Source organism: Erithacus rubecula (genome assembly GCF_903797595.1).
Source record: "Erithacus rubecula genome assembly, chromosome: 9".
NCBI lineage: Eukaryota > Metazoa > Chordata > Aves > Passeriformes > Muscicapidae > Erithacus > Erithacus rubecula.
The window spans coordinates 34158969-34186443 of NC_136660.1; the positions used below are offsets into that span (position 1 = coordinate 34158969).

Below are 27475 nucleotides of genomic sequence, written 5' to 3' on the forward strand. Positions count from 1 at the left end.
ATGGGGATGGGACCCTGCAGCCTCCCCCTGCCTGGGAATGTGCTGGGAATGGAGCAGGGAGATCAACACAAACCACACAAGATCAAATATATGATATTAAACCATGCCTGGGAATAGCCCAGCCCTGCTGCAGCAAACAAAGCCCACAGACTGTGGTGCCACAGTCTAATTCCAGGATTAACTAATTGGGTTTGGAAGGGCTAATCCCAGCTAAGAGGCTTTTCCTCCCCACGGCTGGGTGGGTGATCATGGGGATCACCCCAGCAAGGTGCAATCAGGCTCTGGAAATGTGTGTGCAGGCAGGGGCTGCTGCAGCTCCCTGGGCAGGCTGCAAGGAGCAACCAAAGGTTCTGCTTTGCTCGGTTTTTATCCGAGATTTTATCTGTCAGCATCTGCCACGCCTTCCCCAGCCACTGAAGGGTCAGGAAACTTCAGGGATTCCTGGGACACCTCCAGGGATGGGCACCCCAACCCTCCCAGGGCAGCCCCTGCCAAGGCCTGAGCACCTTTCCATGGGGCAATTCCTGCCAGGATCCTGCCACACCCTCCTGTATCCATTCCTTGGAAAACTATTCCCTTCCAGCCTAAAGAATGTGAAACCCAAATCGGTGCCCGTGCCCCAAAGCCATGCATGAGTCAGAATGAGTTAACCACCATTAAAGTGCATTCTGTTCATTCCATTTGCTTTAGGATGTCATTTTTCTCCCCATCACAGCCAGGGCAATGAATGATCCCATTCTGCAGCCCCCCTCTGGAAGGGTGGGATGTTTTTGGTGATTTTGGGTGCCTGCCCTACCCTTCCCAGCCCTGTTCCTTTGTCCTGGTGCCACTCCTGATTACCCACTCTGGGGACAGATTGCTGCAATCATGGGATCAATCTCTGATCACAGCCAAAATCAATTTCCTGAATAAATTCCTGTAAGTTTTCAGTTTGGGGCATTAATTAATTATTGCTACTGATTGCAGGGAGAGGCAGGTGGAGCTTTGGATCAGCACAGAGGAGCAGCATGGAAAGAGTGAGAGACCTGAACTGGAGCTGCTGGAAAACAAAGTGAGGGATGGAGGGGCTTTGGTGTCTGCTGATCCTGCACCCTCTGAAAATAAACTCCTGCTCAGCCTCAGAGCCAGAGATCCCCCACACCCACCATAATTCCAGAGTTTTCCTGCTGCTTTGCTCAAACTGCTGCTGGCTTGCTCAGTTTGTTATTGACTCATGTCTCAAACCCACTGTGAGCAGATCATCCCCCGAGGAGCAGAGCCAGGCTGAGCCCTGCTGGGTTTGGGGTCACTCAGGGGAGCCCAGGGTGGGTTTGGGGTCACACTGAGGAGCCCAGGGTGGGTTTGGGGTCACTCAGAGGAGCCCAGGGTGGGTTTGGGGTCACTCAGGTGAGCAGGTTTGGGATCCCACTGGATCCCACAGGAACAAGAATTTGGGATTGCACTGCTTCCCACAGCAACAAGGATTTTGGATCCCTTCTTCCTATAGAACAAGGACTTGGGATCCCAAACTGCTTCCCAAGAACAGGGATTTGGGATCCCAGACTGCTTCCCAAGAACAGGGATTTGGGATCCCACTGCTTCCCACAAAACAAGGATTTGGGATCCCACCCCCACTTTCTCCCAGGGCTGCACACACACAGGAGCACTCAGTGCTCTCCATCAGCTGGAACAAAACAGGATTGGAGCAGGCAGAGCTGGCAATTAGGGAATGAACTCAGACTCAATAACAAAGGCCAGCAGCAGAAAACCCCAGACAGATGAAGCTGGAAGGAGAGAAGAGCTCATCTCATCCTCTCATTCCTTTTATTCACCAAGGAGAAAATGGTTCTTTTCCCCAGCACTGTGTGGGGTGGGCAGGACAGATCCCTGTGTGCTCTGTGTCACCTGGACAGGCTGCAAGGGCAGCTCTAGAAAAATAGAAAATATTTCCTATCCAGTGTCAAACATGGATCCCAGTCCTGGCAGGAGCAGCCAGCTGGGAATGCCCCGTGCTGGAGGATGGAGCAGGGCAGGACCCTGCCCCTCCTGCAGCCCCTCCTGCAGCCCCACACTGCCCATTTCCCTCTGGTCCAGGTGCTTTGGGCATCCTGGGCATTGGTCCAGGAGCAGAATCCCACATGGTTTGGTTGGAAGGGGCACTGACCCCACCCAGTGCCAGCCCTGCCATGCAGGGACCCCTCCCACCACCCCAGCCCTGTCCAGCCCGGCCTTGGATTCTGTTTTTTAATAATTTCATATTTCTGATTCACCAGATTTGGGAGTTTCCCTGCTCAGGTGGGACCTGCTGCACCCCCACCACCCCTTCCAGGGACATCCCAGTGATTTCCTTCCTCTCCCACACAAACCAGCCCCATTGTCTGCAGAACTGCCCAGTCAATAAAGCTCTCCCTCAGTTAATGACTTTCTTTCAATAATGACTCCCCTTGTTTGGAATTAGGGACTGTGGCTCTGCTGATCAATTAAATGACTGGGAAGATTGATTCCACCGTGCTGTCTGTGCTTTGCTGTTCCTGGGGTGATGCCTCTCCCTGATTTTCCAGCTCCTGCACCCCCAGGGAAGGAGCAGCTCATTCCTCAGAGCCTCTCCTGCTTTCCAAAAGAAGGGTTAAATATTAGCAGCTCATTAGTTCAGATATTGATGCAAACCCTGGCACAGAGCAGCTGGATCCCTGGGAATGTCCAAGGCCAGGCTGGGTGTGTTTGGATCATCCTCCCACTGTCCAGGAGCACTGAGCCAGGTGAAGCTGCCCCTCTCCTCAGCTCCCACCCTGGGAATGCTGAATTCCTGGAGCCAGGCTGGGACAGAGCCCTCTGTGCTGCTGGGGACTCCAGCAGAGGGGTTTTCCTGGTTTAATGCCCTGGGAAACTGCTGGAGCTCTGGGAAACAGCAGAGGAAAGGGCAGAGCACAAATCCCAAACACTCTGCTACAAAAGCAAAAAAGCCCAGCCTTGTTCTCTTTTCTCTCTGAAGCACATTAAAAGATTAATGAGGGAGATGTGATCTCCAGGAAGAGGCACAGGGGTTTCCATTAAGCAGTGCCTGAGCCCGGGCAGATCAGCAATCCCAGCAGTAATAAACCAGCTCCCTGTGATCCTCACAGCACACACTGCAGCCTTCAAGCAGCCACAAGATTAAAGAAATTACTTCCATGAAGCACAATCTGCTCCCCTTCCAGGACTTGGCTTAGCCACACAGTCAATCAGGGAAGAATATTTTCTCCCACTGAAAAGAAACTTTTGCAGTGGCACTTCCTTGCAAAAATGAGACTTTTTAGTGATAACAAAATCCAATTTCCTGTGATGTGGCTCTGCAGAGCAGTGACTGCAGGCTGGGGGGTGTAAAACTCTTCTCAAGCTTGTCCAGGCTTAGCTCTGTCACTCCCACCCTGTCACTCCTTGGTGGGACAAAGGTGTCCCTTGGCTGGGACAGCAGCAGCCAGGGAAAAACAGCTCAGGAGGAAAAGAGAACAGAGGGAAATTCAATTTGCCTTGTGCAAGAGCTGGGAACTCATCCTCAGCATCCTGTGGCATTCCAGCATTCCCAGCCAGAGCCCAGCAGGGACAGGGAATATCCAGAACAGCTTTGGAACTGTCCCATGGGTATCCCAGCTCAGAGATGCTCCTCAGCTGCAGCTCTGCTGCTGGCAAACAACAAAGGTACTTAAATGGCAGCTGAGAAAGCCCCTGCTCGTTAAACGGGTTTATTATTTCCTGAGCTCTGGTTAATCACCCTTTTAGAGCCTCTGTTTGCTAATTGAATGCTTCCCCTTCCATCAGGAGATGAGGGGAGCAGGAGCTGTTGGAAATGTTGATTACACACAGGGATAAGGGCACTGGGCTGATCATGAACCATTTCTACCTCCATCAGCCAGGCTGGGTCACCCCTGTCTGGGCACATTTCCACAACTCCTCAGCAGGGGCAAAATCTGCCTCTTCTATACCCCAAGCATGAATTATCACATATATCACATTACTGAGGGGAGAGATGGGAAATGGTGGCGAGAGAAGAAGGAAAACAAAAGTTAAATGAGTTAAACTGAAAACACAAACAGGTTTTGAAAAAGATAAGTGTGAAGCAAATGAACCAAAACTGGCTTAAACACTGGGGAGAGTGGATAATCGAGTTCAGGAATTAGAGCAAAAAAACAGGAGCTGCAGTTTGCAAGGACAAGCACAGAGCAGAGACAGAGAGATCAGCAAAGTCGAGTCAAGGATAAGCCCAGCTGGGCAGGGCCTGGGCTCACACCACAGTGTGCTGGGCTGGTGTGTCCAGCAATGTGTGTTCTGTCCCATCTGCTGAAGGTGGGGCAGTGCCCCTGATCTCCTGGCACACATTATCTGCTAATGGGCCATCTTTAAACCAGCTGGGCAATCATCTTTATCTTCCCACAGCCCATCCTCCCTCCAGCAGATATCTCCTGTTCATGGCCACTGAGTCCCAGGGCATGGCTGATAAAATTCCATCATCCCACTGGGAGATGCTCCAGCCAGGGCAGGAGCCAAGCCTTTCCTACCCAGATAAAAACTGACATTTTGGACACCAAGGAACCTTCTTCCCACTGGATTCCAGAGGAAAACCAGACCCTTGCACATCATCCCTGGAGCTTCAGAGGAAACTGCACCTTCTCCAGGAGCACTGCTCCAGCTGAGCCACATCTGCCCCTGCAGGAGGATGCAGCACCATGGAATGGGACTGTGCCACCACCCTGACTGACTGACTGTGCCAGCTTGGATTCTGACTCTGGCAGGGTTGGGATTGTTCTGTGTAACACTGCATTGCTATTTTAATTTTCCCAGTACAGAACTGTTATTCCTAATTCCCATATCTTTGCCTGAGAGCCCCCTAATTTCCAAATTATAATAATAATTTGAAGGAGAGGGGTTTACATTCTCCATTTCAAAGAGAAGCTTCTGCCTTTATTGACAGACACCTGTCCTCAAACCAGAACACACAACCAGGCTGCTGGCCCCATGTCCCTGTCCCCTGTGGGTTTGGGGTGAGCTGTGGGACAGGGGCAGGGCACAGCCCCAGATGCTTTGGCCAGCTGAAGGTGGCTCTGCTCATTAGGATTTGTTAAACGTGGTGATGTCACGACATCCATCCATCCCTGGGACTGCCGTGAATGGGATCACACTGGGTACAAACCCTGGGGTGATTCCCGTTCCTCCCAGCTCAGACCATCCCATAAAACCTGAGAGGAATGTTGCATTTGTCTTTACAAGCTGTGGATCTGCTGGTAGATAAGGCTAGCACTGAGAGATAACAGGAACAATGGGAGGGACTCCACTGATTGGTGAATGAAAAAAGATATTTGCCTTTACAGACAAACTGCAGGTTTGCTGAGAAATGAAATTGGATATTGGAAGATGAAAGAAGCAATGGTGAAAAAAACCCATGGATTCTATAAGAATTAAAAATGCAAAGGGAGTGTTTTACATTAGAGGGGAATCTCTAGTATCAGGTGTTTGGGCAGTCTGTGCCTCTCAAGTACCTCAGCAATGAGGAAAGAGAGAGGGAAATTGGGATAAAAGGAGGCTGAGTCCCCCAAAAATCTGAGAGACCCCAGGGGATGCCCCATGGCCTCTCCCTTTATTGGAATAAAGCAAAAGGACTCCTCTGCCTCCTTTTGGGACACGAACCTCTGCTGTTTGTGGATTCATTTCCTGACAAACCCAAGTGTTGAGCACAGCCAGAATGAACTCGTTCATGGGAACAGGGATCCAAGCAGGTGCTGAGCCCTCTGCTGCTGTCACAGGCTGGGGCTCCCGAGAGCCAGCCCAGCCCTGCTGGCCCTGCTGGCCCTGGATTATGGAGGCAGCAGCTCCAGGGCTCCCCAGCCTGCCCTGTTTTCCTTGGCTGGCTCTGGCTGAGCTGGGAATCAGCTCGGAGCTGTCTGCTGTTGAACGTGGTGATTCCAGCTGGTTTCCCTGGCAACTCTCGGGATGCTCATATGGGAGTGTGGCCCTCGGTGCCCCAGCCAGGGCTGATCCCAGCACATGGCCCAGGCAGGGAATACTCTGATTTTTCCTTTTCCTTAAGCTCCAGCTCCCATTGCTGGGAGAGGACTGCTAAATACACATCAAGGAGCCACGGGGAGGAGAGAGGTGAGATTAAAAATGTAAAGCCTCGTGTTCCTGAGTGTTCTGGAGTCAGGAACATTCCTCACCTTGTTTGCTGCTTCAAAATAAACACATAAAGAAAACCCCTTATCCTGCCCAGCCCCAGCAGGCTCCAGGTGGGAAACACAAAGGATTTATCAGCACTGAGGTTTTATCTTGCACAGATAATCACAAGCTCCTTGCACAGCACATGCAGCAGAGAGGGAAAGGAAATCCTCCTGCCAGAGCAACCAGGATTAAAGAGATGGAGGAGCAGGATTTGGGTTTGGGGCTGGGATAATGGGTTGGGATGGGATAATGGGCTGGGATAATGGGATGGATGGGATGGGATGGGATGGGATGGGATGGGATGGGATGGGATGGGATGGGATGGGATAATGGGATGGGATGGGATGGGATGGGATGGGATGGGATGGGATGGGATGGGATGGGATGGGATGGGATAATGGGATGGGATGGGATAATGGGATGGGATGGGATGGGATGGGATGGGATGGGATGGGATGGGATGGGATGGGATGGGATAATGGGATGGGATGGGATGGGATGGCAGCCCAGCATTCTCATCCCAGCCATTCCCCCTCTGAGCTCTCCCCACCATCTCCCCTCTCATCCCCAGGGCATGAAGCAAACACTCTCACTTTCTGGTTTGCTTTTGTCCAGGGTTTCCCCTCGGGCAGAACTTTTCTCCAAGCAGAGGACAAGTGTGGAATACTTAAAGACACAGCAAAGCTGAGAGGAAAGTGTTGCCTTTGCCTTTCCCAACAGCTCCACGTCCTTCTGGAGTCACCTCTTCCAACAAACAGAATAATTTACAGGAAAACCTGACTCATGCAGCTCATGGAAGCAGTGAGCAGGATAGTTCTGCTCTTCATTTCTGCACTGCAATTTGTAGTTTCCTTTGTTTGTTGGTTTGTTGGTTTTTTTTTTTAATTATAAAGCAAAATGGATTTTTTTTTTTTTTTCAAAAACTGCCCAAAGCAAAGACTTTAATTTTAAAGCAGTTCACTGCTCTGCTTTCCCCGAAGCATCCCAGGGCAATAGAGATTTTGCTGTAGCAATTTCAGAAGCTGACATGGAGCAAACTCTCTCTGTTCACTGCTGAGACCTCAGCAGCAGAAAACACCAGCAGTGATTTGAAAGATTTACTCATTTTTAATTAGTGAGAAGCCAAAAATCCATCAGTGCCTCTCCTGGACTTCTCTGCTGCCAGTGCCAGGGAAGAGAAGAGCCCATCAATTGTGCAGTGCTGAGACCTTCCCTGGCTCTTCAGCCACAGCCAAACTCCTCACTGCCTGAGCCCACAGCCCCAGGAGTTCCCTGTATGTCCAGAAATTCCCTTTTTATTTCCAGAAATTCCTTTGATTTCCAGAAATTCCCTGATTTCCAGGAATTCCCTTTTATTTCCAGAAAATCCCTTTATTTCCAGAAATTCCTTTTATTTCCAGAAATTCCCTGATTTCCAGGAATTCCCTTTTATTTCCAGAAATTCCCTTTTTATTTCCAGAAATTCCTTTTATTTCCAGAAATTCCCTGATTTCCAGGAATTCCCTTTTATTTCCAGAAATTCCCTTTTTATTTCCAGAAATTCCTATTATTTCCAGAAATTATCTGTATTTCCAAGAATTCCCTTTTATTTCCAGAAAATCCCTTTTTATTTCCAGTAATTCCCTTTATTTCCAGTAATTCCCTTTATTTCCAGAAATTCCCTTTTTATTTCCATTAATTCCTTTTATTTCCAGAAATTCCCTGATTTCCAGGAATTCCCTTTTTATTTCCATTAATTCCTTGCATTTCCAGAAATTCCTTTTATTTCCAGAAATTCCTTTTATTTCCAGAAATTATCTGTATTTCCAAGAATTCCCTTTTATTTCCAAAAAATCCCTTTTTATTTCCAGAAATTCCCTTTTTATTTCCATTAATTCCTTGCATTTCCAGAAATTCCTTTTATTTCCAGAAAATCCCTTTATTTCCAGAAATTCCTTTTATTTCCAGAAATTCCCTGATTTTCAGGAATTCCCTTTTTATTTCCATTAATTCCTTGCATTTCCAGAAATTCCTTTTATTTCCAGAAATTCCTATTATTTCCAGAAATTATCTGTATTTCCAAGAATTCCCTTTTATTTCCAAAAATCCCTTTTTATTTCCAGAAATTCCCTTTTTATTTCCATTAATTCCTTGCATTTCCAGAAATTCCTTTTATTTTCAGAAATTCTCTTTAATTCCAGAAATTCCCTGTATATCTAGGAATTCCCCATATTTCCAGAAATTCTCTGTATATCCAGAAATTCCCTTTAATTCCAGCAATTCCCTTTATTTCCAGAAATTCTTTTTATTTCCAGGAATTCCCTGTATTTGCAGAATTTTTGAGCAGCTTTTGTTCCACAATAAAACCATAAAAACGATTTGTTAGGAGATCAGTGCAGAAGATCCAGACACATCAACCTCCAGCTGTCTGTGTCTGAATTATGAAATCAATATTTTATTCTTTTAGGAGGAAAAAAACCCATCACATCTGAGGGGAAAATTATTTTCAATACAAACAAAACACGGGCCTTGAAAGTGTCAGCCTACTGTGCCTACAATCCCAGCCCCCTCAGATGGAGAAGGTCTTTATTAAAAATGCTCTTTAAAGTTAAATAAGTTCTTGTTTTGCAGGCACTGCCTGTTCCAAGCAGCACAGCTTTGCTGTGATTCCAGGGAAAGGCTTTTTAAAGGAGAAAAAGGAGAAATATATATTAAAAAATGTATTTTGTTGCATGGGGTAAAGAATCCAAGATTATGAACTGGCTGGTTTGGGTTGGGGGGACCCCAAATCCCCCCAGTGCCACCTCCCCTGTCCCAGCCTGGGACACTGCCAGGGACCCAGGACAGCCACAGCAAATTGGAATTTTGATGGTTAATCCCCACCAGTTGTCCCAAAACCAATGATGGCCAAATGGATTCCAACAGGTAAATGTGGAAAAATTCATTTGGGAAGAGCTCAGTGAGTCCTTCCAGCTCAAAATCTCCCAGAAGAACTGGAGACTCCAGTCCTTGAAATGTGCACTTTAAACAAGCAGGAGAATTTACAAGGACAGGTTTGTTGGTTTTTTTTTTTTTTCCTCTCTAAATAAATAACAAGCTGAGAAAGAGAAGGAGTGTTCAGAGAATGTTCAGTGAACTGGCAAAGACTTTTTTGCCTTTTTTTTTATCAAACCCTTCATTTTTATCAGCAGCTAACTCCAAAATGATCAGCTACAGGAGGCACTGGGGGGAATAGGATGATTTTTAAGGTCCTTTCCAAGCCAGACCATTCAATGATTTACCCTGAAAATTATCCTCAGAGTTAAATATTGGCAAATTATTCATTTCTATTAAAGGAGAAGGAAAAGGGATAGGGTTGTGGTCTGCAGAGAAGATGAGAGTACTGTGAAAAAAAAAAGAACAAAACAAATAAATCCTTGATTCTCCCCCAAACCCAAACCCTGCTGAGCACCTGGATAAGGAAATGCAGTGGATCAAAAAGCAGATGGAGGGTTTTTTTGTAGGTTCTTCCCTCCCTCACAGGAGAGGAGGGGAAAAAAAAGTTCAGTTCTGACAAATATGAATCATCCATCAGGGCTGAGCCAGCCCAGTGTCTCAGAGGAATTCACAAACTCCTGGAAAGCTCCAAGCCAGCTCCAGGTCTGTCCCTGCAGAAAGGGGAAAACTCCATCCCCTTTCCAGGGAAAAACATCATTTTGCATTCCCAGTTTCCCCCAGTTTCCCTTCCCAGTGTGAAGGATTTAAACACAACAACCCAAGGACGAGCAAATGGAAGAAACCAGAAAAAATGAGCACATGGAACACAATGAACAAATGGAAGCAACCAGAAAAAATGAGCACATGGAACACAAATGGAAGAAACCAGAAAAGTGCCTGGATCCCAGAGAGCTCCCAGAAAAGTGAATTCTGTGGGAAGAGCCAGTGGAGAGGCAGCAATTCCAGACTGCCAAGGAAACTCAATGTATGGACATCAGGAGCAATTGCTCCCTGCAGCAAACCCAGAGCATCTCACTGTGAGTCCAGGAGAGTAAATTCAGCCTCTCCTGGGAACTTTGCCATCATTTGTTTCCATTTCTCTGACTTCTCTTCATTTCTGCTCAGGATTAGCTCTCCCAACAATGATCACAGCAATAGAGAAGCCTGCTCCCAGGGGAATGGGATGAAAGCAAAATTTACCAAAGAAAACCCAAGTAAAGAAATCAAAATATGAAGAATTAAAGAAAAAAAAAAAAAAAACAGTCACAAAGTACTTCAAAAAGAGAACCTAAATGGCTTTAATTCTTGCTCAACCACTAAAAAATTTGTAGCTTTGTTAAGAGGCTGAAAAGCAGAGAAAAAAAATCCCCAGATTCACCAAAACCTCCCCAAATAATTTTTTGCACATCTGCACATTGCCCACATTGAGCACAATCTGTTCCCTGAGGACTCTGCATTTTGCCTGAATCAATAAAAGCCACACAACATCATCACCTGTGATTTTCCCTCCTGTTTATCTTGGGTTCAGACCAACAGAACCCAGCCAAGGATGTCAGCACACAAATTGCTCCTCCCCTCAGCCAAGCAAAGTCATTATTAGCATTTTATTGGCACAATGGTGAAGCCAAAATGCACAAGCTCGAGCCCTTGGCAGCCCTTCCACCTTCATTCAGCTTCTAATTACAGCTTTGCTAATTTGCAGTGTGTTGTCCCTGGGGAGGCAAACCCCAACTCATCTGGGGATTCTCTGGGCTCATTCTCCTCCCACTGACCCAAAAACTCCAAATTCAGCTGCTCCCCAAGCCCTGGCCTGGGATTTTGGGGAGGTTTCTGGGCTGTCTCTCAATGCTCTTGGTTGAACTGAAAACCATTCAAAACCATCCAAAATAATCTAAAACCATTCAAACTATCAAAAACCATTCACAACCATCAAAAACCATCCAAAACCATTTAAAAAACCATTAAAACCATTAAAAACCATCAAAAACCATCAAAATCCACTCTCAACCATCAACAACCATCCAAAACCATTCAAAAGCATTCAAAAACATTAATACCATTAAAAACCATCTAAAATCATTAAAAAACATTAAAAACTATTTAAAAACATTCAAAACCATTAAAAACCATCAAAAACCATTCAAAACCATCAAAAACTATTCAAAAAACATCCAAAACCATAAAAAAAACTATTCAAAACCATTAAAACCATCAAAAACCATCAAAAACCATCAAAAACCATCACAAACCATCACAAAGCATTCAAACCATTCCACTCTTTGAAATGTTTCTCCACCATGAAAATTGGAAAATAATGCAGCAATCCAAAAGCCGCAGGGCACTCACCTGAGCAGAGCACACCCAGGAGATCCCTCAGAGCTGGGAAATCCTGGAGCAGCTGCTGGGAGCAGGACAGCAGCACCTGAATGTGGCCAGGGATGGTGGCAAAAATCCCTTTTCCCTGTCCCTCCCCACCCCACAGCCAGAATTCCTCCCCAGTATCCACCAGTCCTTCCCCTCTGGCACTGGGAGCCATTCCCCCTCATTCTGCCACTCAGTTATTCCAAGTTCTTTTTTCCAAGGCAGCAGAAAGTTCCTTTAGCTCCTTGATTATGAAAATATCCAGCACACAGTTAAATAAAAATGACCGTGAGTTAAAGTGTCCCCACTCACTCCAAGCAAACAGAAATCTATTTAGGATTTAGGGAGCAACAATTTAAAATTTAGGTCTCCTGAGAAAGAAATTGTAATCAGAGCATCTTTGGAGCAGCACAGAGATGTCCTGATGTTCTTCCAGCCACAACATTTTACTTTGTGTAGCCATAGTGATTCTTTTTTCCCCAATATCCTCAAATTTCTGATGTATCCCATGGAAATTTGCACACAAATCAAGTTTGGCAGGAGCCCCCTCTCATCTCTCCAGTAAAAATCACCAGCCCTGTGGTATTTTGCCCATTATTTCATGGATCCCAGAGCTGGAAGGGATCCACAAAGATCCAGTCCACCCCAACAATCCCCCCAGCCCTGACACCATTTTCCACTTGAGTTCTGGCAAAAAAAACCAACAACCAAACCAAAAACAGCAACAAAAAAACCCCCAAACTCTTCAAAAGGTTCTGAAAATCACCACTGAAACCCCCCTGAAAACAGGCCTGAAATCCTTCTTAATTACAAAAGTTAAATATTTATTTGTACAAATATGATGAGAAAAATCTCATGCAGACTCTTCACGCACAGGAACAGAACCCAAATCCGACTGGGATGGCTTCACCACAGAACTGGGGCTGGAAGTTCTGGATCGGAACATGGGCCAAGGTTTTCACACTCTTCACCAAGATTAACAATTAATAGCTGATTACTACTACTCAGAGGACTGGACAGAGACAGATGAGCAGCGGGAGCAGGTCCTGCAGACCACCAGACCCCACACACTTGGCGGAAATGCAGAGTTGCCCAAAGATTGCTTGAGATAGTTCCCCAAAAATGATGGAAATGCCTTGAGATTGCTCTGGATGGCATCTGCTTCTGCTTAATTATAAATCTGCATTGGAGTCGTAACTTGTGTCTATTACAAGTAATTTGCATAATTAAAACAATTAAGGGATCGACATATCATAGCAATTAGAAATGCATCAAACTGGGGATGTTGTACAAAAGAGAGCTTCAATATGAAACATTAATTCTTTGAGAAAGATCCTTCCCATTCGTTCCAGCTGCAGTGGGTGCTGCCCAAGATCCATCCAAAGGCAGTTTTCCCTTTGGATTCCCCCACTCCTGGAGGTGCTGCTGGAGCCCTGTAGAGTCACTGAGTCAAGGGTGTCTCTGAATTCTTCAGACAGAAATCAGAGCGCAGGATTCACAGACCCGAGCGTTTCATCCTTCCTTGGTGTCCCCTCCCACAGCCAGCGTGCCTTTATTGCCACTTTCAGCTGCTCTTATCTCATTTTCCGTAGCCGTATCCTGTTCTCTTTGTCCCTCTTCTTGAGAATAAGGATGAACTGGTTGAAGAAGTGCTCCTGGTCCTTCTTCTTCTGGACGAGGCGGAAGCGCTGGTCCCGGCCGTGCTTCTCTGCGAATTCCTTGAAGGTTGTCCTGTGGAAAAGGAGATTTTGGGAGGCTGGGGCTGTGCCAAGGCTGAAGGTAGGGCAGTGCCCCTGATCTCCTGGCACACATTATCTGCTCATGGGCCATCTTTAAACCAGCTGGGCAATCATCTTTATCTTTCCCATGACCCACCCTTCATCCAGGAGGTATCACCTGTTAATGGGCCATTGTTACAAACTGGGTGTGGCAGCGATTCTTATCCCTGTGGGAGATATCTCCTGTTAATGGGCCATTGTTACAAACTGGGTGTGGCAGTGATCTTTATCTCCTGGCACACATTCTCTGCTAATGGGCCACCTTTAAACCAGCTGGGCAATCATCTTTATCTTCCCACAGCCCATCCTCCCTCCAGGAGATATCTCCTGTTCATGGCCACTGAGTCCCAGGGCATGGCTGAGAAAATTCCATCATCCCACTGGGAGATGCTCCAGCCAGGGCAGGAGCCAAGCCTTTCCTACCCAGAGAAAAACTGAGATTTGGGACACCAAGGCACCTTCTTCCCACTGCATTCCAGAGGAAACCAGACCCTTGCACATCATCCCTGGAGCTTCAGAGGAAACTGCCCCTTCTCCAGGAGCACTGCTCCAGCTGAGCCACATCTGCCCCTGCAGGAGGATGCAGCACCATGGAATGGGACTGTGCCACCACCCTGACTGACTGACTGTGCCAGCTTGGATTCTGACTCTGCCAGGGTTGGGATTGTTCTGTGTAACACTGCATTGCTATTTTAATTTTCCTAGTAAAGAACTGTTATTCCTAATTCCCATATCTTTGCACAAGAGCCCCTTAATTTCAAAATTATAATAATAATTTGGAAGGACGGGGTTTACATTCTCCATTTTAAAGAGGGGCTCCTGCCTTTATTGGCAGACATCTGTCCTTAAACCAGGATATACTCTCACCAAAAATCACGGGGTCTGGGAATGTCTAACAGAAACAGGGTAGAAAATCTGGGATGAAGGAAGGTGAGACCTTTGGACAGCTGGAGCAGCTGCAAGGAGCAGGGATTAACTTTGGGATTGAGGAATGGACTGATGGCTGGCAGGAGGCTGCTGAGCCATTGTCACACATCCACAGAGCAGTGACAGGAGTTTTTATTGCAACTCCTGCAGATTTTGTATTTCCAAGGCTCTCCTAGCATGGTTTTCTACCTTCATTGCCTTTCAGGCTGCATGCCCAGCTCCTTTCCCCAAGGTGATGCTTTGCTTTTTATGGCAAATATTTGGGATTTATTCTTCTCATTGTGTGCCTAAATCAAAGGAGCTTCCTCAGTGCTTTGGTGTCACAGCCAGCTCCCAAAACCCTCCAGGGGTGAAATGCTCCTGGGCTCTGGGCCAGCACAGCTTTTCCCTTGAGAACTGGGAATATCAGTGCTGGGAGCAGAGTTTGGGTGGGACATCAGCCCAGAGTATCCCTAATTCTGTTGTAAAATGTTTCTTGTAATTACAATTATTACAGCCCACATGCTGTTTGGATCCGTGTGCCCACACAGGTCGTGCCGAATAATTATCTGCATATTTTATCAGAGAAAACAGTAATTTCTTTGTTCCAGCAATTTAACAATATTTAGACTAGAAACCCCTTTATTTTCATGTAATTTACAAATGAGAGAGCACTGCCCTAAGCACTGCCAGTGTGTGAGTCTGGATCCATCACTTGGAAAACAAAGTAAAGCAGAAATTGTGGCTTGCACGCTGTATTTTAATTTAATCACAGAATTGTAGAGTCACAGAAGGGTTTGGGGTGGGAGAGACCTCACAGATCATCTTGTTCCAGCCCCCTGCCTTGGGCAGGGACACATTCCCCAAATTTAATGGTGTGGCATTAACAGGAACTTCATGGAATTATATTTCTCTTCCACCAAACGCCAAGGCTAAATACAATTTCTGAGTAATTACAGCTGCGTGTGCAATGTAGATGGGACTGAACATTGTGGTTCTGATTTTCCATAAGTTATGTGTGTTCTATCATCACAGCATTTACAGGAATATAAAATAAATGTGCTGTGCAAAGTATTGCACATTGTGAGAGAGAGAGGGGAAGGCACAGAGACAGGGAGGGATGGAATATTTCCTCTCCCAGGAACACAACAAAATACTGGGAAATATCAGGGAAGAAATGTCCATTGGAACAGGGATCTTCCCCTTGCTGTGAAGAACTCTGGGCTGAAAAGCTCAGCCTAAACAACAAAGCCCAGCTTCCCAACCCTTCCTAAGCAATGCCCACCTTGGGGATAACTTGGATTCTTCCAGAAGCTTCTTGAATTCTTCCTTGGCCAACAGCAACTTGTTCTTCTTCTCTTTGTACTCCTCCCTGACCCGAGTCTTGACAAACTGCTCGAAAATCTGGCCAAGGAAGGGACACAGGACAAGGACAGGGACAAGGGACAAAGACAAGGGACAAAGACAAGGGACAGGGACACAGGACAAGGAGTCATTGTCAAAGCCTTTGGGGGGTTTCTGCATCCCCAGGGCCTCCTCTGCCCTCCCCACACATCCAGGAGTTTTTATTCCATCACCTCCAAGGACTCTCTGCTGGCTCTAATTGGTCATTTAATTAAAGGGCAGCAGTGTTTATGTCAATCCCAGAACCCCAGACTGGTTTGGGGTGGAAGGACCTTAAATCCCAGCCAGTCCCAGCCCTGCCATGGCCCACTGGCCCAGGTGGCTCCAAGGCTGGGAAATGATTCCATGGAATTCCAAGGAATGTGTCTGGATTGACTCATCGTGGTCCAGGCATTGTCCTTGCCCTGAAATTCCCTGAAATAATTCCCAAACTCCCAGTTCAGGCTCTTCAGCAGCACTTTCCAGCCTGACAGTTTCTCATACATTTTCATTCCTGTATTTCCATATTATTTTGTTTCACATTTTTTTTTCTTCAGAAAGGGAATGTTGGAAAGGGAGCAAATGAAGATGTATGTGCCCAGTGCTCTGGTAAACACCCACAGGAAGCTCTCTGGAGAACCATGAGACAATATGGATTGAGTTCATTTTTCATCATTTTTACTTAAAATATGGACAATTCCATACTCAAAATTATTGTTTCTGCAGGATGACAAAAACTTTTAAGGGAGAGAAACAACCACAGAGCAGCATGTTCACTTTCTCTGCAAGATCCCTGCGTCTCTCCTAAATTTTGTAGACTCATCTGCAGACTTTGGGACTCCTAGTGAAAATTAATGCCCAAATTATCAAGGCAGCAAATAAATATTTGTATTTTTAGAACAATTATTTAAAATAAATATTTGTAGTTTTTTATATTGTATATAAAATAATAATAAAAACTCCACATCCCTTCGGAGCTCCCCAGAAAAACCCAACTCCTGCAGAGAGCCCCCAGAGTAAAAAAGAGAAAGAAGAAGAAAAGATGAAGAAGAAGAAAAGAAGAACAAAAGAAGGAGAAAAGAAGAAGAAAAGAAGGGGAGAAAAAGAAGAAAAGAAGGAGAAAAGAAGGAGAAAAGAAGGAGAAGAAAAGAAGAAAGAAGAGAAGGAGAAGAAGAGAAGAAGAGAAGAGAAGAAGAAGAGAAGAAGAGAAGAAAAAGAAGAGGAGAAGAAAAGAAGAAAAGGAGAAGAGAAGAAAAGAAGAGAAGAAGGAGAAGCAGAGAAGAAGAGAAGAGGAGAGGAGAAGAAGAAAAGAAGAAGAAGAAGAAGGAGGAGGAGAAGGAAGAAGGAGAAGAAGACTTTAATATCCTGAACTCTTTGCCTTCCAGACTTCCATGCAATAAATAACTTTACAGCAACCAACAACTGCTCATTTCTCATTAAAAAGCCAAACCCACGAACAACTCAACAAGTCTCCACAGGGAATTCACAGAACCCTCTTATCCTCCCAAGAGCTCCAGGATCCCGTTGTTTTGGGATGTTTCTGGCAGAGCTCACTCACCTGCCTCCTCTCCTCGGGGTTGAGCAGCAGGTAGCGCGGGTCGAACACGATCTTGTGCAGCTCCTTCTCCCAGGTGGAGAAAGCAGACACCTGGGACAGACCAGGGCACGGCCTTCAGGGGCAGGGCAGGAGCTGAGGAACCCTGGGCAGGCTCCTGAAGGGAATTCTGATCTCTGGCAGAGCTCTGCTGGCCCCCACCCCGCCAGGACTGGGAGATGCTGGCTCCCCATCCTGCAGGAAATGCCATTCTGTGGGGCTGTTAGTGCAGCACAAGCACCAAGTCCCATGGAAGGGACAATTCCAGAGCTGGAACTGTCACCCAGCAGGGGCACACAGGGAAAGCTGGCAGGGAACACCTTCAGAGCAGCACATTCCCACTGCAACTGGGATGGGAATGTCACAGCCTGCATGGGAATGTCACATCCTGCATGGGAATGTCATGGGAATGTCACATCCTGCATGGAAATGTCATGGGAATGTCACATCCTGCATGGGAATGTCACATGCTACATGGGAATGTGACACCCTGCATGGGAATGTCACATCCTCCATGGGAATGTCGTGGGAATGTCATATCCTCCATGGGAATGTCACATCCTATATGGGAATGTCACATCCTGCATGGGAATGTCACACCCTATATGGGAATGTCACACCCTATATGGGAATGTCACATGCTACATGGGAATGTGACACCCTGCATGGGAATGTCACATGCTACATGGGAATGTCGTGGGAATGTCATATCCTCCATGGGAATGTCACATCCTATATGGGAATGTCACATCCTGTATGGGAATGTCACACCCTATATGGGAATGTCACATCCTGCATGGAAATGTCATGGGAATGTCACATCCTCCATGGGAATGTCATGGGAATGTCACATCCTGCATGGGAATGTCACACTCTACATGGGAATGTCACATCCTACATGGGAATGTCATGGGAATGTCACATCCTGCATGGGAATGCTACACTCTGCATGGGAATGTCACATCCTACATGGGAATGTCACATTCTGCATGGGAATGTCACATCCTATATGGGAATGTCACACTCTGCATGGGAGTGTCACATCCTGCATGGAAACATCACATCCTACATGGGAATGTCACACCCTATATGGGAATTTCTCATCCTATATGGGAATGTCACACCCTATATGGGAATGTCACATCCTGTATGGAAATGTCACACCCTATATGGGAATGTCATACCCTGCATGGGAATGTCACATCCTACATGGGAATGTAACATCCTCTATGGGAATGTCATGGGAATGTCACATCCTACTTGGGAATGTCATGGGAATGTCACATCCTGTGTGGGAATGTCATGGGAATGTCACATCCTCCATGGGAATGTCGTGGGAAGGTCATATCCTCCATGGGAATGTCACATCCTATATGGGAATGTCACATCCTATATGGGAATGTCACATTCTGCATGGGAATGTCATGGGAATGTCACATCCTACATGGGAATGTCACATCCTGCATGGGAATGTCATGGGAATGTCACATCCTCTAGCGCTGCTCCAGCCTCATGGAATCACAGAGACTTTGGGTTGGAAGGGACCTCAAAGACCACCCAGATCCATCCCTGCCTGGGCAGGGACAATTCCCACTATTTCAGAAGCTTCTACAGCATCCCTGGGAATGTGTTTGAGACAGAAAAATCTGAAGGAAATAAAATATTCTAATCACTCCAACTAATTACAAAAGAGTGAATTCTCAAAAAAAAAAAAAAAAAAAAAAATCAAGGATGTAAAGTATAATTAAATAGTAATTAACAATCCAGCAGGAAAGCTCTGATGAAGCAAAGTGGCTTTAAGTGGACTCGTTTTCCTCTCAGAATGGCTTGAGATTGGAAAATCCAAAGTTCAGGCTGGATTTGGGATCTGAGGCCATTGGAAAATCCAAAGTTCAGGCTGGATTTGGGACCTGAGGCCCACTCTGAGCTCAAAGCCAATTAAGCTCAACTAATTCACCAGGCAATCATTGCAGCTGATGATTTTGTGCTTAGCAATTATTGCATTGCACATTTGGCAAACGTCACCTAAAATCACCTGGGATTTCTGGTTTAATTCCTGTTACATTTCACACACAAATCCCCATCTCTCCCTGGGATTAAGAAAGGAAAACCTTGAGAAAAAAAACCACCCTGTGGAATCCTTTCAGAGGTTTGAGAGCAGCCCAGCAGGGAGAGACTTTCTTGGAAAGGCTGGTTTAGAACATTGATATTTTGATGCTGGGTGGGAGAGGGAGCCAGGAAGAATCTTAATTTTTCCTCTTGGAATTTTGTGGAAACTTTGAAACTTCCAGAAGAATATCCAGATTACATTTTGATGCAGGAAATCTCACCCCAGACCTCAGAATAAAGAGTGACAGTGTCTTGGAGCTCCCTCAAGCCTCCTCTGTTTTTAAAATGTTACAATAAATATTCTGTGGACACGATTTCTGTAGGAAGCTGCAGAACTCCACTGGCAAACTCCATCTGCTCCGAGCTCTTTGTGATTCCATCCAGCAACTCCTTGAGGAGGGAAGGCAGGGGATGGCCACCAAATAATCAGATTTAAATGGCATTAATGGTCTCCTGTGCCTCAGCCAGGCCAAGCAGCTGCTGCTGAGCTGGACAGCTCAAAACTGTTCAGGGTAAAAGCAAAGTGACCTCTTCTCTCCCCATTTTTAAACATTATCAAATCCAAACAGTGAATTTCCAAAATTTCTTAATTTTAGGAGCAAATCTTGCATAGAAACACCTGGGAATCCTATTCTAGAACACTCCTAATCCTTTAAATATTGACTTATTGCCCCCTGAGTTCCAATCTGCCAGCAAAGTCTTCACCCAGGGCTCGTTCATGGCCTTTCTGCATTTCTGCAGCATAAATAACAATCTGCATTACTGGAGCAGCTCTGGGTGGGGATAATTCACTGCTGAGCTGCTGAAGCTCTAATTATCCCTCTTTAAAGCCTGCTGATTACTGGGATAAACTTGATGGGCTTCAGTGCCTGACAACAGCCACCTTGGGCTGCATTTCCTGCAGGGATGGAATTCCCTTGATGGGCACATGTGGGGGAACAGAAAATCTGCACCCCCTGCTTGTTTTACACCTCCCTGTCCCCACTGAGCCCAAACCCAGAGCATTCCCTGTTCCTGCAGCTCAGCACAGCTGCAACCACCTCCAGAACATCCTTTGGGTAAGCATTAATGGCTGCTAGAGGGGGGGGATGGATGGGATTTTGGGAAGAATTCCCAGCTGGGATGGAATTTCCAGATTTGCTGTGGCTGCTCCTGCATCCCTGGCAGTGCCCAAGGTCAGTTGGACATCGGGGTTGGGACAGTGGGAGGTGTCCCTGCCCTGATTTAAGGTCCCTCCAGCCCAAACCCTTCATGATCCCATCATTTTGATGGCCAGTCAGTGCAATTGGCTCCCCATGCAGGAATTCCTGGAGCGTGTGCTGAGGGACACTCAGGAGCTGCCCAGGACACATCCCTTGCCCTCTGGGGTTTCTGTGCCCACAGCCCCACGTCCTGCTGAGCCCCTGACCCTGCTGGATATCCTGGGAATTTGGGAAGGGCTCCCATTTCCACGAGGGGAAATGCCACCAGTGGTGTCCCCAGTGCCAGGCTCGGGGACAGAGCCCAGCCTGGCTCCTCCTGCCCTGGCTGCTGAGGCAGGGGAGGGCTCAGGAGCTGCAGGGTCCCAGGAGGGGCTGCTCCTCACCCCCCTCTCCAGCAGCATGTCCCTGAAGTGGGTGATCCTCTCCTCCAGGGGTGGCGAGATCCGCGGGGCTGAGCCTTCCTCCCCTCCCTGCTCCTCCTCAGCGGGGCTGGCGGCCTGGCACGGCTCTGTTCTGTGCAGGGACAGGAGTCAGCACTGCTCACCTGGCCAGGGGATTCCATCCTCCCCATCCTCCCCATGCTTTCCTTTCCATCCTTCCCATCCTCTCCATGCTTTCAGTCCTTTCCATCCTTTCCACTCATTTTATCCTTTTCATCCTTTTCATCCTCTCCATCTTTTTTCCATCCTTCCCATCCTTTCCTTTCCATTCATTCCATCCTTTCCTTTCCACCATTTTCATCCTTTCCTTTTCATCCTTTCCATCCTTCCCATCCTTTCCTTCCCATCTTTCCCTTTTCATCCTTCCCTTTCCATCCTTTCCATCCTTTCTATCATTTTCATCCTTTCCATCCTTTTTCCATCCTTTCCATCTATTCCATCCTTTCCATCCTTTCCTTTACATCCTTTTCATCCTTTCCATTCTTTTCATCCTTTCCATTCTTTCCATCCTTTTTAACCTTTCCATTCTTTTCATCCTTTTCTTTCTATCCTCTTAATCCTTTCTATCCTTTCCATCCTTTTAATCCTTTCCATCGTTTCCATTCTTCTCATCCTTTCCATCCTTTCCATTCTTTCCATTCTTTCTTCATCCTTTCCATCCCTTCCATCCTTTCTATCCTTTCCATCCTCCCTGGCACACCCCAGGAGCTGCTGCCTGGAGTCACTGGGGGCTCAGGGATGGGCATTTCCCAAAAAGCTGCAGCTGGTGCCAAACCCGGGGCTGCTGGCAGCTGCAGCTGCTCCTGCTGAGGCAGGACAGTCCCTCAGGAACATCAGAGGGATCTGACACCCAAATTCAAGGCACAGCAAAGTGACAACTTCACCCAGCCCTGGCCAAGGAGGGGCGACCTCACAGGGGTCAAAGGCAGTAAGAAACTACCCAAATCTTAAATATTTTGAAATAAAAATTTCAAAACACCTTTACAAACTACCACACCAGCCCTTCCCACCATTACATACAGAGAAGTGAACTTTAGAACTTACTTATTTCTCTTAGTTTTGATGCTCAGATCATCATTTTCATCCCCTGGACAAGAGCTCACACATTTGTCTGCTGGAAAGAAGTAAGTCTTTATCAGATTTGGATGAGTCAATGGGAATACAAATTCCTCAAATTGACTTCTCTTCCCTCATCTCTGCTGCTCAGGTATTTCCTGGTTTCACCCCCACAGAGGGTTTTAAAAATAACAAGAATTTTATAAAATCCTCGTAATTGCCTTCCTCCAAATGGAAGGGACAGCAATAAAATGACCATTTCCAGTCAACAAAATTCCTCATTTTTCATTCATGACACGATTGCTTTAAATCTTATTATTGTCTCACCTGATCCTCCCTCCTCCCTTCCCTCCAAATTTCAACTCTGGACATCCCTGCAGATTCATTTCTGTGCTGACAGCCTGAAGGATTCCCTGGAGGAAACTCCCCCCAGAGCTTCCCCCTTTCCCCTCCTGGGATCAGCCAGTCTCAGGCTGCTCTCCAGGAATTCCAGCAGATCCCCCTGCTCTCCCTGGGGAACCCAGGGCTTGGATTGTCAGTCACAGACAAGGGGAGCAAAACCTGAATTCTGAAAGGTTTTCTCTTCACCTCCCTGAACTGCAGCTCTCACCAAAACCCCCAAGAAGTGAAATTCCTGCAGTGCCAGCACACAGGCTGGGAAATGCTCATGGGCTGCTCATGGGGATGGGATTCAGACTTGTCTGGGTGCCAAAGGGTCCAAATATCTGTGGGGATTCTGTAAATTACTGCTTTTCAGTGGGAATTCTGTAAATTACTGCTTTTCAGTAGGAATTCTACCAACTGTGCCCAGGGCCAGGCTGGGCATTGGGGCTGGAGCACCTGGGGCAGTGGGAGGTGTCCCTACCCAGTGGATGGGCTTTGGGGTCCCTCCCAACCCAACCTTTTCCTGATTTGATGACTCCATAATGTCCATTTTCTATTAATTAGCTGAGAAAAGTTCCAGCCTGAGCACCCAGACGGGCCCTGGGCCAGCTGCAGGACGAGGTCACAGCAGATAAATGAAATAGAAAATAAATAAACAGCAGCTGCAGGATGAGATCACAGCACAGGGGCTGCTCCTCCTCTCCAGCCCCATGGTCTGATGGAAACATCAACCTGGAACAAACCTTGGTGGAGGAGGAGTAATTGAGAAATGAGCAATTCTTCATTTATGCCCAAATTTAAAAAGCACTTTATCCTCCAGCAGAGACAACCTAAAGCATCCCATGGACAGCTTCTCTTGACATCTTTTTTATTTTTAAGATGTTTGATTTGAAAATCGTAATTAAAACTCAGCAGCAGCCACTCAGCTAAATAAATGTGGGAAGCATTGTTGGGAGCACTCAGCTTGTGTTATTTATTTACTGGGGATTACAAGCTCAGAGAAGAGGTAACAAATAATCCCCTTCACCTCAGAGCTAATCTATACTAATTATTAGCTGCTCCAACCCTGGGAGCCACAAGCCCCAATTACAGCAGGGAAGATTAAGACTATTTAACAACAATGGCCATAATAAAACAGGAGCATGAATCAAATCTTTGTGATAGAGATAACAAATGCAAACGATGGAACCGAGCAAAAACCAGATTTTTTGAAGTGGCACCTATCAGCCCTGACTTCAGTCTCTTCTGTTAATTAATTAGAGAGAGGAACAATGCTAAAGACCATGAACAACGACCCTCAGCTTTGTCTCTAGCCATCCCTTGGCAGGAATTCACTCAGCTCTCAATACACCCTGCAATCCAAAGCTCTGTTTTCTTCCTGAAGAATGAATTTCAGCAGACAGGCTTTAGAGGAATTACACCCACTACAGCTAAAGTTCCTCAAATTACACAGAAATACATATCCAAGCACCTGCTATGGAAATTCAGAGAGAAAAATGGAGTTGCAGGAGGACACAGGCAGAGAAGCCTCCTTGGAGCTGCTTTTCTGCTGACAGCAAAGCTGAGAGTGGCTCACTCTGATCCCTGCAGGCATGGGGCTGCTGGAGGTTTGGGGTTTGCAGGGGTTATTTGGGGTTTGCAGTGATAAATTAGGAGTTTGCAGTGGTTATTTGGGGTTTGCAGCATCCATCCTCCCTTCACTCCCCAGGACCCCCACTCTACTCCCAGGTGTCAACCCCCCACCCAGCACCTCCAGCTCCAGCTCCCAGGGGCTGTGGGGCTCAGGAAGGGAGGCAGTGCCAGGTTTGGTTATTGAGGGGCAATGCCAGGGTTTGGTTTGGTTACTGGGGGACAGTGCCAAGTTTGGTTTGGTTTGGTTTGGTTTGGTTTAGTTATTGGGGGGCAGTGCCAGGGTTGGTTTGGTTCGGTTTAGTTTGGGTTGGTTTGGTTTAGTTTGGTTTAGTTTGGTTTGGCTTGGCTTGATTTGGTTTGGTTCAGTTCAGTTTGGTTGGTTTGGTTCAGTTCAGTTTGGATTAGTTTGTTTGTTTGGTTCAGTTTGGATTGGTTTGGTTTGGTTCAGTTCAGTTCAGTTGGGTTTGGGTTGGGTTGGTTTGGTTTGGTTCAGTTTGGTTGGGTTGGTTCAGTTCAGCTCAGTTTGGTTGAGTTGGTTCAGTTTGGTTTGGTTTGGGTTGGTTTGGTTCAGTTTGGGTTGGTTTGTTCAGTTCGGTTTGGGTTTGTTTGGTTCAGTTTGGTTTGGTTTGGGTTGGTTTGGTTCAGTTTGGGTTGGTTTGGTTCAGTTTGGTTCAGTTTGGTTTGGTTTGGTTTGGTTTGGTTTGGTTTGGTTGGGTTGGTTCAGTTTGGTTTGGTTTGGGTTGGTTTGGTTCAGTTTGGTTGGGTTGGTTTGTTTGGTTCAGTTTGGGTTGGTTTGGTTCAGTTTGGTTCAGTTTGGTTTGGTTTGTTTGGTTTGGTTTGGTTTGGTTCAGTTTGGTTCAGTTTGGTTGGGTTGGTTAGTTTGGTTAGTTTGGGTTGGTTTGGTTCAGTTTGGCTCAGTTTGGCTCAGTTTGGTTGGGTTGGTTAGTTTGGTTAGTTTGGGTTGGTTTGGTTCAGTTTGGCTCAGTTTGGTTCAGTTTGGTTGGGTTGGTTAGTTTGGGTTGGGTTGGTTCAGTTTGGCTCAGTTTGGCTCAGTTTGGTTGGGTTGGTTAGTTTGGTTAGTTTGGGTTGGTTTGGTTCAGTTTGGTCAGTTTGGCTCAGTTTGGTTGGGTTGGTTAGTTTGGGTTGGTTTGGTTCAGTTTGGCTCAGTTTGGCTCAGTTTGGTTGGGTTGGTTAGTTTGGTTAGTTTGGCTCAGTTTGGTTGGGTTGGTTAGTTTGGTTAGTTTGGCTCAGTTTGGCTCAGTTTGGTTGGGTTGGTTAGTTTGGGTTGGTTAGGCTCAGTTTGGCTCAGTTTGGCTCAGTTTGGTTGGGTTGGTTAGTTTGGTTAGTTTGGCTCAGTTTGGCTCAGTTTGGTTGGGTTGGTTAGTTTGGCTCTGTTTGGCTCAGTTTGGTTGGGTTGGTTCAGTTTGGTCAGTTTGGCTCAGTTTGGTTGGGTTGGTTAGTTTGGCTCTGTTTGGCTCAGTTTGGTTGGGTTGGTTCAGTTTGGTCAGTTTGGCTCAGTTTGGTTGGGTTGGTTAGTTTGGTTAGTTTGGCTCAGTTTGGCTCAGTTTGGCTCAGTTTGGTTAGTTTGGTTAGTTTGGGTTGGTTTGGTTCAGTTTGGCTCAGTTTGGCTCAGTTTGGTTGGGTTGGTTAGTTTGGCTCAGTTTGGCTCAGTTTGGTTGGGTTGGTTAGTTTGGTTAGTTTGGGTTGGTTTGGTTCAGTTTGGCTCAGTTTGGCTCAGTTTGGTTGGGTTGGTTAGGCTCAGTTTGGCTCAGTTTGGCTCAGTTTGGTTGGGTTGGTTAGTTTGGCTCAGTTTGGCTCAGTTTGGTTGGGTTGGTTAGTTTGGTTAGTTTGGCTCAGTTTGGCTCAGTTTGGCTCAGTTTGGTTGGGTTGGTTAGGCTCAGTTTGGCTCAGTTTGGCTCAGTTTGGTTGGGTTGGTTCAGTTTGGTCAGTTTGGCTCAGTTTGGTTGGGTTGGTTAGTTTGGTTACTTGCTGCCGCCTCCAGCTTGCGCTTGTGCGGGGGGTCCTCGAGCAGCCGCTTGATGTCCCCGCGGTGCCTCAGGTCCAGCGGCCGCTCCCACACTGACAGCTGCATGGTGGGGTTGAAGAAGAACACCCGGTCATCTCCAGTCCAGACCACACACCTGCTCCAAGTGACAAAGCAGCCTCAGAGCCTGGCCAGGACCAGAGTGCCCTGAGGGACAGCCTGGTGACACCCAGGGACACACAGGGACACCCCAGGAACACCCCAGGGACACCCAGGGACATCCAGGGACAGCCCAGGGACAGCCCAGGGACAGCCAGGGACATCCAGGGACAGCCAGGGACACACAGGAACACCCAGGGACATCCAGGGACACTCAGGGACACCCAGGGACATCCAGGGACAGCCCAGGGACAGCCCAGGGACAGCCAGGGACACCCCAGGAACACCCCAGGGACACCCAGGGACATCCAGGGACAGCCAGGGACACACAGGAACACCCAGGGACATCCAGGGACACCCCAGGGACACACAGGGACACCCAGGGACATCCAGGGACACACAGGGACACACAGGGACATCCAGGGACACCCCAGGGACAGCCCAGGGACAGCCAGGGACCCCAGCCCAACCCTGCCCCAGCACCCCGGGCAGGGAGCTCTGTCCTCACCCACCCACGGGCACAGGGAACAGCCCAGGTGAGATATTGTGTCAGGGAAGGGCAGAAGGAGCAGGTGAGGTCATGGTGCTGCCATGAGGGGCAGCCACAGGGAAAGCCCTTGCAGGTTCTGTGGGACAGCCAGGGGCTGTGGGGCTGTGGGGCCTTGTCTTGGTGCCACGGGCTGGAATGTGGCTGTGGGGGCTTCACCTGCTGTGCTAGAGGGGAAAAGTGCAACCACAGAATCCCTGTGCCAACCACAGCATCCCTGTGCCATCCCACAGAATCCCTGTGCCAACCCACAGAATCCCTGTGCCATCTCTGTGCCATCCCTGTGCCATCCCACAGAATCCCTGTGCCATCCCTGTGCCATCTCTGTGCCATCCCTGTGCCATCCCACAGAATCCCTGTGCCATCCCTGTGCCATCCCTGTGCCATCTCTGTGCCATCCCTGTGCCAACCCACAGAATCCCTGTGCCATCCCTGTGCCATCCCTGTGCCATCTCTGTGCCATCCCTGTGCCATCCCACAGAATCCCTGTGCCATCCCCATGACATTATCATGACATTACCATGGCAACTCTGTGCCAATCCCATGGCATCTCCATGGCATCCCAAATCCCATCTAATGGCATCCCTGTGCCATCACCTTGGCATCCCAATGACATCACCATGACATCATCATGACATCCCCATGGCACTCCAAAAACATCATGATATCACTATGGCACCTCTACAGCATCCTAGTGGCATTCCCAATGCCATTCCTGTGCCATCTCCTTGGCATCCCAATGACATCCCTGCGCCAATCCCATGCCATCCCCATGGCATCCCAAATCCCATCCAATGCCATCCCTCTGCCCATCCCA

At 47.3% G+C, this 27475-nt stretch overlaps 1 protein-coding gene across 2 annotated transcripts in view; it reads right to left on the reverse strand.

The window, feature by feature from the left end:
* Nucleotides 1-12284: 12284 nt before the first annotated feature.
* TCERG1L (transcription elongation regulator 1 like) overlaps nt 12285-27475 on the reverse strand; it is a 45269-nt gene continuing 30078 nt past the window's right edge. Inside the window, exons 8-14 of one of the 2 annotated variants that reach the window (XR_013775017.1) lie at nt 25955-26109; nt 21941-22010; nt 20840-20969; nt 17110-17199; nt 15454-15572; nt 12988-13215; nt 12285-12917 (exon numbers count right to left, since the gene is read on the reverse strand). Coding sequence is in view for 1 of the 2 variants with exons in the window: in XM_079311989.1 (XP_079168115.1) it covers nt 13059-13215; nt 15454-15572; nt 17110-17199; nt 20840-20969; nt 21941-22007; nt 25955-26109 (718 nt within the window). In the remaining variant the exon portion in view is untranslated. Of the gene's footprint in view, nt 12918-12987; nt 13216-15453; nt 15573-17109; nt 17200-20839; nt 20970-21940; nt 22011-25954; nt 26110-27475 lie in introns of those variants that run through there. The other variant, XM_079311989.1, reaches the window with a different exon arrangement.